At 55.7% G+C, this 15,010-nt stretch overlaps 1 protein-coding gene across 1 annotated transcript in view; it reads left to right on the top strand.

Moving 5' to 3' along the window:
• Positions 1 to 15,010, top strand: part of ADGRD1 (adhesion G protein-coupled receptor D1) — an 85,080-nt gene that overhangs the window by 31,311 nt on the left and 38,759 nt on the right. Inside the window, exons 12-14 of the mRNA XM_004709748.2 lie at positions 1,080 to 1,190; positions 1,566 to 1,641; positions 2,256 to 2,397. Coding sequence (XP_004709805.1) covers positions 1,080 to 1,190; positions 1,566 to 1,641; positions 2,256 to 2,397 — 329 coding nt within the window. The remainder of the gene's footprint in view (positions 1 to 1,079; positions 1,191 to 1,565; positions 1,642 to 2,255; positions 2,398 to 15,010) is intronic.

The following is a 15,010-nucleotide window of genomic DNA, read 5'->3' on the forward strand; positions in this document are numbered from 1 at the left end:
TGTATGGATTGTGATAAGAGGTGTATGAGCCCCTAATAAAATGAATTTAAAATTAAAAAAAAAAAAAAAAGTTATGGTCTTGGAAACTCACGGGCAGCTCTTCCCTGTCCTATAGGGTCAGAGTGAGTCAGCATTGACTGGGTAGCAGTGAGTCTGGTTAGGCTGGTCACCCAAGTCGACACGCATCTACCTTCTGGTTAGTCCCCTCCCCTTCTTCCCCTCTCACGTCTGCTAACCTGCAGAGACTTAAAAAAAAAATTAGTATGAAGACCTTCCTTTGACTCTGTGCAGTGGGGTCCCAAACAATGCCTGTCCTTTGGGGATGGGCTCCTTCCACACAGCACAGCGTCCTCCGGGTCTGTCCCTGTCACAAGCTGGCTCTGGATCCAACGTTAGTCCATCACTCCCTCACATGGGGTCACGCTGATCCCACCGTGTGTGCACCAGGCTGTGGGTGTGTCCTCCCACCCTTGGCCCCTGGGTTGGTCCATCTTGCTGGTGGACAGTGCCGCCCTGTCTATCCCTGCAGAGGGAGGCTCTTACTCTCTCGGGTGTCTACCGCATCCTGGGATGACTGGGCCCCGTGGGTTTGCCATTGTCGGGAGGTTTCCAGGTTTCCCCAGGAGCCTTTGGGTGGACTTGGACTTTGACCTTTAGGGAGCTGCTGAGTGGTGTGCCCATGGCTGTGCAGATGTGGGCAAAGGCGTCTGTCCAGAAAGCAGTGTGGTCCAGCCTCTTTCTGCTCAGGGTAGGCTGGCCTACCAAGTGGAGGTCAGGACCGTGTATCCTGAGGACACAGCCCAGGCAGTGGGGGTGGTGGGGAGTAGTGGACAGTGAGGCCCAGCTGCCCTGGGGGATGGCCCACCAGCAAGGCTGGGAGGTCACAGACCAAGAGCCCTTCGGTGTGACCGTAGGGAGGGTGTTGTAGGGGCCCTGGGCAGGGGCTGCAAGCTGACAACCTGGCCCGCTTGCTCCCTAGATGTGAGTCCCATTCTAAGGAGCCTGTTCTGGGAGGGGCAGGAGCCAGTGTCTCTCCCAGTGTGCAGGCTCGTTGACTAGCCCCCTCCTCACTCCCACAGAGTACTCGGTGGCCAGGGTCCTCCCCAGGACCATGAACAGCTCCCACTACCGCTTTCTGGCCCAGGGGCACAGCTATATCGAGATCCCCTACCAGGCCTTCCACAGCCAAGGTGAGCAACGGAACCTACCGGAGGGGAAAGCCTGCCCGTCTCTGGGCTGGGGGAGTGGAGACGTGGGCCCAGGTGCTGGCCCAGGCCCCTCTCCTGTGCCCATGTCACTCATGCAGTGTGCAAACAGGGCTGAGCCTGGCTAGGCCTCTTGAACTGGATTCCAGGTGGGGGCTGGGACTCCATGCCCCTGTGTGAGAAACCCCTCCTTCCCCCATATCCACACAGAGACATGTGATGCTGCCTGCCTCTCCTGGGGCTTAGCACCTTCCTGGGGCTTGGGGGGTGGGGGGTGGGCTGAGGTGTGAGGGGCCTGGGACGTGGCTGAGGCGTGTGGAAGATGGGATGGTGTCTCTGACTGAGTGTGTCTCCTCACAGCCTGGACCACCGTCGTGGGTCTGCTCTACCACACGGTGCACAACTACCTGGACGACATCCACCCGGCTGACACCTTGTGAGTCTTGGGCCACCAGCTCGGGCGGGGTGGGAGCGTCTCGTGTGTGGTTTCCGAGAGCTGGCCATCACTGTGAGAGCTGGGGCCCATCACAGCCCCTCAAGAGCTCAGGGCTGGGCACACGAGGGTGGGAGCTCCCTACAGTGGGGCCTGGGTCATTTCTCTGAGCCTCTGTTTCAGAGAAGTGATAGCAGCCTCAGCAGAGCTCCATGGCTGTGACAGTGGGGAGGGACAGGATTTAAGGGGAGCCCTGTCTCAGTGTATAAACATGGTATCGGACCTCTCACTGCGAGGGGGGTGGGAGGAGCATCTACAGCCAAGGCTGATTCCCATGGGACATGGATGTAGGCTTTCCAGACCCTCTTTGCCCTCCTGTCTCATTCCACCCCACCTCAGTTGGCCTTTGGGCTCTTTGGGGCCAACAAGGGCTCTTTGTATCCTCACTGATGCTGGCCCCAAGCAGGCCCTGCAAAACAGAATTCCATGTCCTCGTGCCCGCCCACAGTGGCCTTAACCTTGGGATCCTCACACCAGCGTCTGGTGTCCCCACAGGCTCTCAGAGAGCTTCGCCCTTAGGTCTCCATCGCTGACACTAGCTCTCCCTGGGTCCCCAGGATCACGGAGGCAGCCAAGCACAGGGGCTGTCTGCTGTCAGCTGCCAGCCTCCTCATCTCCCTGGACACGTCCCCCAAACCTGCTCTGGCCCACAGCCTGTCAGAGTTACCACTGGTCACCGTCCACCTCAAGCACATGCTGGTGAGTTGCTCCACCATCTCGGGGCTCTGGCTCTCTCCGACCGAGTGGACGGGGCAGCTTCAGAGCAGGCCACCGACAACGAGTGACCGTTGTGATAAACGGAGCCACACGCACGTTGGGAGGTTGCCCAGCACACGGTTGAGCCACAGGAGCTAATCCAGAGATTGGTGGTTCAAACCCACCAGCCGCTCTGTGGGAGAAAGATGAGGCCGTCTGCTCCCGCAAAAATGTGCAGCCTCAGAAACCCGTCGGGGAAGTTTCTCTCTGTCCTGCAGGGTCCCTGTGAGTTGGAACCCACTGCTCAGCACTGGGTTAGGTTAGGTTTCTTCTCTGGTAGAAGGAGGCTTGGCGGTGGAGCAGTTAAGTGCTCAGCAGATAATGGAAAAGTCAGGCTTTGGAACCACCATTGTTCCCGGGAAACAGATGCGGCCTCCTGCTCCCGTAAAGATGGAGCCTCAGAAACCCTCGGGGGCAGCTCGGCTCTGTGCTACAGGGCCACTGTGAGTTGTGGCTGTGGCCAGCATTCCGTGAGCCGTGGCCGTGGCCAGCATAATGCAACGCTGTGGTTGTGGAGTGTCCTGGAGTCTGCTCTGACTCACAGTGACGCTGTGCACAGCAGCACGCAGCACTGCTGTCCTGCACCATCCTCACAATTGTTCTTATGTGTGAGGCCGTTCAGCGCGATGTCCTCCTCCCAGGACTGGTCTCTTCATATCTTAAGTTCGTGAGACCAAGTCTCGACATCCCGGCCTGTCCGGTGCATTCTGGCTGTACTTCCCGCAAGACAGACGGGTTGGTTCTTGGACAGTGCACAGTACTTTCAGGGCTCTCCACGCACCGATTCTTCTTTGGCTTCCCTTATTCCCCGCCCAGCCCCCATGCAGTGCAGGAATGGTGGGAGGAGACAGTGTGAGCCCATGTGAAAATGACCCGGTGCAGAGATGCCTACTGTTGGAGGAACCTTCCGCTGATAAACCTCAGAGTGTGGGGAGCGTAGGGAGGGAGGCAGGCCGTGGGCAGCGTCACAGCCTGTGCCACCCGAGCGCTGCTTTTGCCTCTCTGGAATTCGCGTCTTTTGTCTTCGTTGTTACTGAACTCAATGGCAAAGGCTCCCAGTGGCCAGGCATCCAAGGTCGGGCCTGGCTTTCACCCACGTGTGCTCAGCGGCTTCAGGCACCTCTTTGACTTAGGGCAGACGCACACGCACGCACCATGGCGCTGGCGGGGACATCGGCTGCCCCAGTTATCTCGCACAATAGCCATTAGCAAGGTGGAGGAATGTGTTCTGTCCACAAGCAGGTTGCTGAAAGCTGGGGTGAACGGTGGCTTCCGGCTGTGCATGGCGTGTGCAGGCTGTCCCCGGCCAGCTCCATTCCTACCCCTGATCTCCAGCTGCCCTGCCTCCCCAGATCCTGCTGCCTCAGCCCTACCCAGGCATGGTTTACTTGCGAACGAGGTTTGGGGACCTGAAGAATTTCTCCAGGAAGTTGGTGAAAGGTCAGGCCAGTTCTGGGAGCCCTAATAAGACATCTCTGGCCACGATTTCTGCTTCCTTCTCCCTATCTCGTCACACCAGCCTTGGGGGAAGGCCACCGCGAAGGGCTTCAAAGAGCTCCTGGGAGACCGGGGTGAAGGCAAATGGGGTTTTTTGTTGCAGAAACTTTCTGAAGCCCCCTTGTCCATGTGTGGAATGACTACCTGGTTCCCCACCTCTGAGGAGACCACCCCTGGGGTGGGGTAGGGGGTGCTATGTGAGGCTGAGGGCCCACTGGGCTCTCGGCATGCCCCTGGCTTGGGCCTTGCTCCCACAGGGTCGGTGGTCACCACAGGAGGTGGTGGAAACTTATGGGATGGCTCACACAGATGAGTTAGTAAGCACCAATGAGCCCTTGTTTACCTTTCTGACTGGGCTCTTTGTCCCCGTCAGGAACTGTGAATGAGAAGAGAGGCTTGGATGCAGTAGGAAGGGGCAGTGGGAGGAGAGAGACAGACAACAGCCAGACTTAGGTGCAGAGTCTCGGGTGTGGTGGATGCATGCCCGAGTGTTCCTTAGAGATGATAGGTAAGCACAAGGGTCCTGTGCTTACCTTGCGTACCGGACCCCTGACACCTTGTATACCAGACCCGGGACACTGGCTTTCCCAACACTGGTCCCCACATTTTTACTGGGTGCCCAACATGCCCCCAGACAATGTCCCCCACACCTGTCACGGAACTCCTGACACTGGGCCCCACACCTGCTACTGACCTCCTGACACTGCCCCCACACCTGCCACGGAACTCCTGACACTGTCCCCCACCTGCTATAGTTTACTGATCCCCCGACACTGGCTCCCTGACCCTGTCCCCCCCACCCACCAGAGCGACTGAGAAGGAAAGCTCCTAGCTGCCCCCGTGCTCCCTCAGCTTCACTCTCGAGTCCGCCCTTAGTATCCGCATTCAGTTTCTCTCTGAATGTAAAGAAGGCGAGCTGTCAGCTGCAGGCCATGCAGCGGTCACCTTAGAGACATGGTGACCATCCAGATGGTCCGATGGAGCCCAGAGTCAGCTACCCAAGGGCCACAGAAGGTGGGAACAGCTCTGAGTGGACCTGGGAGCAGGTGTGCGGAGGGGGCAGCCGAGTGTCCAGCTGCTGTCCGGTTGACCTGACCCATGATGACCCTGGCCCGCCAGTGGGCCAGAGATGGCCAGGCCTTTCTCCCAAGGGGCCTCAGGGTGGACGCCACGCACATGTGTGCAAGGTCTCCCACTGGGTGTGGACGCCCTTTGTCAGCTCTCCAGACCTGCCCCCTGCAGGAGGGGGATGGCAGCTTCAGTGACTGAGAGAGGTGGACAGAAGCTTTGGGTGGCTGAGGAGGGGGACGATGGCTTTGGGTGGCTGAGGAGGGGGACGATGGCTTTGGGTGGCTGAGCGGGTGGCCGGTGGCTTTGGCGGCATTTCCAGCCAGGGACCCTCACGGGAGGTCGGGTCAGCTGTGCTTCCTGAGACACCTCTGGGGGGTGGGGGGTGGGGGGTGAGGGTGCCCGCCCTCCAGGCCTGTGGGTGTGCGCACTCTACAGGGCAGGGGCCTGTGACAAGCATTTCTCTGGCCATCAGTGCTGGCTGGTGTGTTGGGTGTGAGCCCTGGGACAAGCCGGCCTTCTGGAAACACACTCAGTTCCAACTGTAGGCTTGGCCGGGTGTGGAAGGACGCCCTAGCCCCCGTGTGCCCCGTCCCGCCCTGTTCCTGCATTCTTCAAGGAGAAGCGAGCAAGGTGCCAGTCAGCGTGGAAACCAGAGAAGGGGCAGCACTGTGGGTGACTGCTGCAGCCGCTATTTTTAACCAGGCTCTCCCCTTCCTCCCAGGGAGGGTAGCAATTACGGCCTGCCCGCCTGGCACTCCGGGACTTTGGGGTTTTCTGTTGAAGCCACTTTTACATTTGGAGGCGGTTTTGCCCCAACATGCTCATCTTAGTGAAAATGGTCTGTCTGGTGGGGAGCGGTCTCTGTGGCAGCCCCACTGGCGCTGCGTGGGGGTAGGGGTGTGGGTGTGGCAGGGGAGGTGGGGGTGCACACATTGCCCCCTGTTTGGCGAGTGGCAGTACGGAGCTGCAGCCACCATACCCAGCGTGGCGATGGGGGAGAGGTGCTGTGGGGCAGAGATGCTAGGGGATGGCAGGTCTCCAGGAGTTGGTAGGCACCCTCATCAGCCTGCTGCTGCCATTGCACCACCCTGCCACAAGAGGCCACTGTTGGAGACGCATCTGCACAGCTCGGCCGCTGAGTGATAAGCAGCTGGCCTTTGCCAGGGCTCTCGCTGTCAGCCATGGGCAGATTGGACCGTGCTATGGCCCTCTGATTTTCCTGGGTGGGGCCTGTCTCTGCTCCCGGGGGGCGGGGGTGTGGGGGGCAGGTGTCTGTGCACAGCAGATACTGATCTCTCCCTGACTCTGGAGGGCAGAAGTTCACATTCACAATGTCTACAGGTCCAGGCTCTCTCAGTGGGCTCTAGACCACAGATTCCCAAACTTATTTAGCTCCTGCCCCATTTTCAGGAAACAAACCAACAAAAAAAAAAAATTACTCCTCCCTGGCCCTTGAAAACGTTTATGCTCTGGCCCATCATCCAGGGTAAAGTGTAGGTGTCTCAGCACTGCCCCCCAGGAGGTGGTATCACCCACTCTGGACATCTTCCCTCGCCCTCTCAGCCCTATCCCGGTCCCTCTTGGCCTCTCTCATCTCTTGGCCACTTCCTGCTGCCCATTGCTTTCCGTGTCGCTCTTGTGTAAGGACACCATTCCAACGGGGGGAGCCCTTTGGGGTCCAGGCGACTCTGGTTTGACCTCATCTTAACCTAACTGATAGGTAGCATCTGCAAAGATCCAATATCCAAACAAGGTCCCATTGGTCAGGGGGCTAGGCTTGCGCATGCCTGCGTGGGGGGCACAATTTGATCTCTAACAGAGCCACATCCCCGGGGTTGGTCCTTGCCTGTGCAGGTGGGGTTGTGGGTGGGTGAGTGAAGCAGAGGTCTCCAGAGCGAGCCTTCTCCTGGCTGAGTTCCTAGTGGCCGGGGCCCCTGAATGCCAAGCCTGGGGACACCCGTTCACTTCTTGACCAGCACCACATCTGGGCCCTGTGCGGTCACAGCTCTTTGCAGGAAAGTTGAGCCACGGGGGTGACCTTGGTTCCAGGCTAGAAGGATGTCCAAGGGATCATGGCTGTGTGAAGACAGAGGCAGGGCTGGGAGGAATGTGGACACCTTGGGGGAGTGTGGACTAGATTTCCCAGAGGCCCACAAGAAAGCCACTCGGCCGACACTGGCCCCAGGTCTTGAGGAGGACAGTGTATGTGCTTTGTTTGGGGCACCGACTGTCACAGGACTCCATCCAGGAAGGGCCCTCTTGGAGCCCGTCCCATGCTGTCCTGGGACACAGAGGTGTCACTGTGAGCTGAAGGAAGGCCTGGCTGACAGGGAACCCTGATGTGCAGAAGATGGTCTTTCTTGGGTTTGAGCCAGCAGCCTCTGGGAAGGGTGGAGTTGATTGGGGTTATGGAGGTGGATTGACAGAGGGAGTTCGGGTGGCCCGGGAACTGGGGTATGTGGGAGGAGGCTGGGCCCGGCCCTCCCCAGCTGGCCCAGAGTCCATGACGCCAAGGGCAGTCATCCACTCCCTCTGATCATAGGTTGTTGATCCAGCAACTTTTTATAGTTTCCATCGCAGCGGGCCCTCAGGGAAGCCAGCCTGTGCTTGCAAGCAGGGCCCTCTCAGATGTCAGCTCAGCTCCTGCACAGCGTAGTCACCCACCAGGGGCCAGGCGTCCGCTGTCTGTTGTCCTGGGCTAGGTCTGCCCTGGCATCCTGGGCCACAGGCCCTACTTCTTCCTCAATCATCCTGCTGAGAAGACCTCCAGCCCTGGGGGCAAGGGATGGGGGCACCCCCACTGCTGACTGGGAGGTTGGGGTGTGAGTCCACCCAGAGTACCATGGGAGGCCGGCAGGTGCTCTCCCACCTCAGAATCAACCATCACGTGACCAGGTGGTAACTGGCATGGAGACATCAGCGACAGAGGACAGAGAGAAAGAGGGAGAGGAGGTGGTGGGGACCAGTAAAATCGGAGCACAAAAAGTGCGTGGTCCAGTGAGCCAGTGAAGGCCCCAGCCCATCACATGCTAATGCGTGGTTGTCCCTCCAGGCTCAGTGTAAAGAAAATAAAAATCCTCGCACCTGGGCCAATGGGTAACATACTGATAAATGGGCAAAGTATTGAAGTTATCAAGGATTTTGTCATGTTTGGCTCCACAATCACTGCTCATGAGCGCTGCGGTCAAGAGATCACGCGAAGAGTTACATTGGGTAAATGTGCTGGACAAGACCTCTTTACAGTATTGAAAACCAAGGACACTGCTTTGAGGACTGAGATGCATCTGACCCAAGTCATGGTGTGTTCAGTAGCCTCACATGCATGTGAAAGTTGGACATAGAATGAGGAGAACCAAAGAAGAAATGATGTAGTTGCATGATGACGCTGGCAAAGACTATGGAAAGTGCCGTAGACTAGCAAAAGAACGAACACATCCGTCTTGGAAGAAGTACAGCCAGCGTGCTTCTTGGAGGCAAGGATGGCAAGACTGACTCACGGACTTTGGACTTGTCAGGAGAGACCAGTCCCTGGAGAAGGTCCTTATGCTTGGTGAAGTGGAGGGGCAGTGAGAGAGGAAGACCCCCCAGTGAGACGGATTAGCACGGTGGCTGCAGTGATGGCTCAAGCATAGGAACAATTGTGAGGGTGGCGCTGGACCGGGTGGTATTTTGTTCTGTTGTCTGTGCTGCAACAATGACTTGGAACCAAGTTGATGGCCCCTAACAACAAGCCCCTGGGCTGGGTATGAAGCAGGCATCCAGGGGCTGTGCAGTGTGCAGGGGAGAAAACCTGGGGAAGGTGAACCTGGCATCTGGCTGGCAGGACGAGCTTTGAGGGTAGAGCAAGCATCTGAGCCACATCACCCGACAGGATGGGTCACGCCTCTCTGCGGTCAGTAGGGACCTGGACATTGGAGGTGGGAGCAGCAGGAGATACAATAGCAGAAGGTCCAAGTCAAGGGAGACGATTGTTTGTGGCTTACAGATGTCACCCTGGGTGGTCCAGGAAATGTCTTTCCTGTATTGGCTTGGTCATGTTCCGGTGAAACTCGGCACAAGAACGCTCGATCTGAAAAAGATTTGGCACATAGATTGAACACATGGTGTTCTAGGAGTCAGTGTGGGAAGTAGAGATCCAGAGTTTCCCAGCTGGGACCACACTCACTCATTCCCCAGTGCCGGCCTTGTGTGTCACCCACTCCCTGTCCTTTAGGTCAGGAAGGGAAGCATCATGATGATCACCATCAACACCGCTACCACCCTCATCATCATCATCATCATCATCATCATCATCATCACTACCACCCCCATCATCAACACCACTACCACCCCCATCATCATCACTACCACCACCACCACCATCATCACCACCTCACCACTGTCACCACCACCACCATAACCATCACCATCAACATTGGCATCACTCCCACCACCACCACACTGCTCAGGAGGGTCTGGCGGTGTTTGTAACCAGCAAATGTTGTTGAGCCAACCAGGTTGCTAGCCCTAAAATTTGACCCATGGTTTTCCAGTCCAAATTTCCAGGGCTAATAATCCATTCTGCTGCTCCAAATGCTCCCTGCCTGTGCTCAGCTGGAGGTCCCCGGGAGACATCAACGGTGCTCCGACCTGCTTGCGGAGTGCGAGAGGGTCGGTGGGCCACAAGGAACAACCACGAGGAACCCTTGGATGGCGTCACCCCACTTTGGCTGCTCTCTTGTTATCTGATTTGAAACAGAACTTGGGCACCCGTGTGATGCGCTTTCATCCAGATTCCCTCCTGGACACAAACTGGAAAGTCTCAGCAACAACCCATAATGCTCCGGGTTATCAGACCTGCGGCACAGCAGCGGGAACGTGGCTCCCTAAAGCTTCCTCACCACTTCTCAGCCAATAGGGCATGCTTTAAAGGACACGGGGGCATTCTCTTTCCCCGGGTGGCAGAGGCGAGGGATCTGAGCGCATAGGTGCACGGGCTCTGGCTTCAGAAGACCCTTCCAAACTCTTACTCCCCTTGCCCTCGCACTTGGATAAAGAAGTGGTTTCGGTTGGGTCCTCGGTGGCATAGAGGGTTACTTGGGCTGCTGACTGCAAGGTCAGCGTTCAAACCCACCAGCTACTCCGAGGGAGAAAGATGAGACTGTCTGCTCGGGTACAGCTTTGCCTCCTTGGAGGGTGGCTGTAAGTCAGAATTGGTTATGACAGGCAGTTCATTTCCTTTTTGTTGGTTGGGGCCCCCTGTGACTTGGCAACAGGGACACCATCTCCACAGCTCTGATCTGAACATGTCCAGAGGTCACATGGGACCCTATCCTTCATGGACACTGATTACTATATCCCCACCAAATCACAGCGCTCTTCCATGCCTCCTTCTTCCTCATCATTCCTGTCTTCTGGGCTTTCTCCCCAGCCAGTACTGCCCCTTGGGTCTCAAAATAGTTGCTGTGAGCTGTTGTTACTGCCAGCCTGTTGGTAGTTTGGAAACTGAACCATGAGAGTCAGCCCAGGTCCAGGTTTGCAAGGTGTCCCAGAGCCACCCGTCTATTAGACCAGCGAGCCTGTGCTTTTCTATGATTTTGAATGTCATGCCACATTCCCCCACGTTCTCTGAGACTTCCTATTGTGATCCCTTTCTGAGCAGGTAGCCGTGCTGGCGGGACACCACCTAGTTATTCTGATCTCAGGGTCGTGGCGCTGGGGTGTGTGGGATCCCTTTAGCTCAGTGGTTCTCAACCTTCCTAATGCCGCGACCCTTCAATACAGATCCTCCTGGGGTGGTCACCCCCCAACCATAAAATTATTTTCCTTGCTGCTTCATCACTGTAATTTTGCTATTGTTGTGAATCAGGCGACCCTGTGAAAGGGTCGTTCAACCCCCAAACGGGTCCCAACCCACAAGTTGAGAACCGCTGCTGGAGTTGATGGGGAAGGTAGAGAAGGGGCATGCAGCAGCAGGGCTGATGGAGGTTGTACCCACCTTGCCAACAGGAAAGAACAGGTGGATGAGCCCAACAGCAGGAGGGTCTCAGAGACCCTCTGCACCAAGTCAGCCCTACTTGATGGCCCAGGATCTAGGCCCTACCAGAGGTCCTCAAACTATAGTCCGCAGGCCACATGCGCTTGCCGAGGACATTTCTCTGGCCCGCTGGGTATTTTTGCCCCGTTTGTTTTTTTACTTCAAAATAAAATATGTGCAGTGTGCATAGGAATTCGTTAAACGTTTTTTTAAAAACTATAGTCTGGCCCTCCAATGGGTCTGAGGAACAGTGAAGTGGCCCCCAGTTTAAAAAGTTTGAGGACCCCTGCGGGCCTAGACAATAGCCTCCACATATGCCACACATCCTGGGGCAGACCACGCCATCTGCTGTTTTGCGGTGGAACAGCCTATAAATGTCAAGTCAAGTTGATTAATAGCATATTTCAGTCCTATAGAGCCTTGATTGCTCTACAGTTATTGAGAGGTGGATGTTGGACTCTCCCCTCTCTTTCTCCCTGTGGCTCTGTCACTTTCTGCTTCCTGTATACTGGAAGCTCTGTAATTAGGGATATTAAAAACTCAAAAACCCATTGCTGTGGGTCAGTGCTGACTCATAGCAACCCTGTGGGACAAGGGGGGATGAGCTCTGTTTCCTAGGCTGGAACTCTTCACAAGAGTCTCCTCTTTCTCCCAAGGAGCTGCCAGTGGTTCCAAACTGCTGACTGCGGTGGGCCATCCAGCATGTAATCCACTGTGTCACCAAGACTCCTTGTTCTGAGTGGTATACTCTCTCAGGATTGCTATGTCCTCTTGAGGAATTCATCCTTTTGCTGCTAGGAAATGCATATCTTCATCCTCCATAGTACCCTTTGTTCTTACATTTACTGTGATAGCTTTGTGGCCACACCGGCTCTGTCTGCGGGGGCTGCCATTGCATATCCACTTATATCCTTTTGCTTTTATATTTATATCCTTGTATTTATGTGGAAGAGATCTCTGCTGGCTTAGTGATTACAACACTTAACTGCTAACCAAAAGGTTATTGGTTCAAACCCACCAGCTACACTGAGGGAGCAAGATGAGGCTGTCTGCTCCCATAAAGACCTCCAGTCTTGGGAATCCCAGGTAGTAGTTTTTTTTTGTTGTTTTTTTTCCCAGGTAGTAGTTTTATGCTGTCCTGCGGGATCTCTAGGAGTTGTAATATTTGTGAGAGGGTGGTGGGTTAGGTCAGGTTTGGTTATTTGGTGTGGGTTCCTTGAAGGTATCCTTTAAGTGGGTTTTGCTTTTTTTATCCAGTGTTATACTCCCTGCCTTTTAATTGTGCAGTGTTTAGATTACGTATAATTAATGTGATTCGGGATGGGGTTCAGTGCAAATCTAGTTTTGCTGATTGCTTTCTTTTTGCCTCATTGGCTCCTTGTTCTCATTGTCCCATTTTCTTGCCTCCCTTTGGATTAATGGAGCAGTGTGTGTGTGTGTGTGTGTGTGTGTGTGTGTGTGTGTATGTGTCTGTTCTTCTCCTTTATGTACTTATTAGCTACAGTCCTTATGTTGGGTCTAGAGGTCGTTGTCCCTCATTGCCTGATGCCCTATGTCATCAGGGCATGGACTCACCTGCCCTTTAGCAGGCAGTCAATACTGTCTCTGTCATTCCGTCCTGTAGAGAGGTCTCGGCTCCCCTCCTGTTCCACAGTGCGCCTCTGTTCTGTTTCTGATGCTGGAAGAGGTTTGCATTCTGGGGCTGGCCGTGTCTTTTTGGTTTGGGGAGTTAGATTTACTCAATTTTAATTGCATTTCATTGGTGCCCGAGAGAGTCGTGAGACTTTGAAATAGAGCACAGAGGAGAGCGGCCACCTGCAGTGGCATGCTGGACACTCTCTGGGTCACCTGACCTTGTGGACGTGTCCCTTCACATCTCTGCACTGTTCCATAGCATGCCCGCTGCTCACGGATCCTGTGCGGTTCTGAAGGTCCTCGCCCGGGGGGATGGGGGTTCTGTCTGCCCGAGGCCGCAGGGCCATGTGCTCTGTGGCTCTGGTGAGTTTTGCCTGTTTGGTGTTTGTGCAACACACTGATGACGTGTGACTGTGAGTGTGAGGGTGTGAGCATGTGTGTATGAGTACATGGGTGTGTGCGTGTCTGGATGAGTGAGTCTGTGAGTGTATGAGTGTGCAGGCACATGGGAGGGTGGGAGTGAGTGAATGTGAGTGAGTGCGCCCCTGCGTGGGTCTCAAGACTCCCCTTTGAAGTCACTGTCATGTCAGCGCTCAGGAGCCAAGTGCGGTTCTGTGGTTCTGTGCTCCCTCACTCTGGGCCGTCTTGGTCTGCTTGTAATCCGTAACCAGCCTTTGATGAGCGGGAGAGAACCTGGATAGAAAGGCTGTGTAGAGTCTCCATGGGCTTCAGAAGAGAGGGTTTTACTGCAGCAGGCTCACAAGTGGCAGACACTTTCTGTCTCAGCAATCAGCACGTAGCCGGCTTAGTGACACAAATTATGTCCCTGTTGTTCTCTCATTGCCCTTGTCCCTGCCCTATGTTTTCCATCTCTTGTAGCAGAAGCCCCGGGTCCCCAGGTAGTTCGGACCTCCTACCCTGCCTGTCCCTTCCTCCTTCCTGCCCCATGGTTGTCATAGCAACCCAACAGGACTGAGGAGACTGCTCCATGAAGCCCCCAGGACCACGCTCACACAGAAGAGATGGCTTTGTCTCTTTTACTGAGGGCGCTGCTGAGCACTTACTCGCTGCACCACACAGACCAAAACCTGACTTGCTGCCATCGAGTTGACTCACAGCAACCCCAGAGGTTTCCAAGACGCTAACTCTTTCTGGGAGTAGAGAGCCCCACTTTCTCCCTCGCAGCAGCTGGTGGTTTCAAACTGCTGGCCTTGTGGCTAGCAGCCCACATGCCTGACCACCACACCAAGGGCTCAGTCCTGCACCGCCAGGGCTCCTTAAATGAAGACTCCTCAAACCACACCCACTGCCATCGAGCCACTGCCAACTCAGAGACCCTGTAGCACAAACTAGAGCTGCCCCTGTGGGCTTCTGAGGCTGGAACTCTGACGGGAGTAGGAAGCCTCATCTTTCTCCCAAAGAGTGGCTCATAGGTTTGAACCCATGTCTCCTCAGCTGGCTGAGGAGCACTTTGACTTCCTCCCCTGACCTTGATGCCTGCTTACTCCAGAGGCCTCACACTGTGGGGCCCGATACCACTGTCCATCCTTGTATGGCTGCCCATGCTGCCACCGCCCAGCACGTTCCCTGTCCCCAGGCTCCAACCACACTGCGCCACCCAAGCTCCAGAACTTCCGTTTCCTTCGATGGCCCAGAGATGTGCTGCCCATGTGCTGAGGGACACGAGGGCTGAGCCACTTCTTGGTCCTTGCGAATTAGAACGAAGAGAGTTTGTGTGTGTGCTTCGGACCAGGAGGAGGCAGGCTAACCAGGTTCATGCCCAACGCACACCTTGGCAAGCAGGGGAAACAAGGGAGACAAAGGAGGCACACCCACCACCCTGCAGACCCGCGGGTCCCCAGGATTCCTTGCCACATGTGCCCTGAGGCCCCCAGGGTGCACACACACCTCCCCCCCTCCCCCACCTCTGCAGCCTCCCTGGTCCGTGCGGAGGGAAAGTGGATCCTGTCTGATGAGGTTCCCAGGTTCCCAGGAGGGAGGGAGGCACTCAGGCTGAGAGAGAGCAGACCAGACCTTTGTGATTCTGATAGAGGAGAGGCATCACAGGGCCTCCTGCGGGCAGAGTGGGGCACCTTAATTGGGATTTCCTGATTACCAGCAACCCCCTGCAGCTGCCATGGTCTTGGCTCCAGCTCTGTTGAGCTATTTGCATTGTGAGAACATTTTTCTTCCAGTTAAGCATTGCTGACACACACAGAGGTGGCAGTGTTACCTCGTTTTGATTGTAAATGTGTTTTTTTTTCCTTTTCCCTTCCCAGACAGACATTAGAGATTGCAATTCTATCTATAAACAGGGAGAGTGGTGTTCTGGCTGTG

The sequence above is a fragment of the Echinops telfairi genome, unplaced genomic scaffold, assembly GCF_000313985.2.
Source record: "Echinops telfairi isolate 266 unplaced genomic scaffold, ASM31398v2 ScPeMD7_7412;HRSCAF=8450, whole genome shotgun sequence".
In the NCBI taxonomy this organism is placed as follows: Eukaryota; Metazoa; Chordata; class Mammalia; order Afrosoricida; family Tenrecidae; genus Echinops; species Echinops telfairi.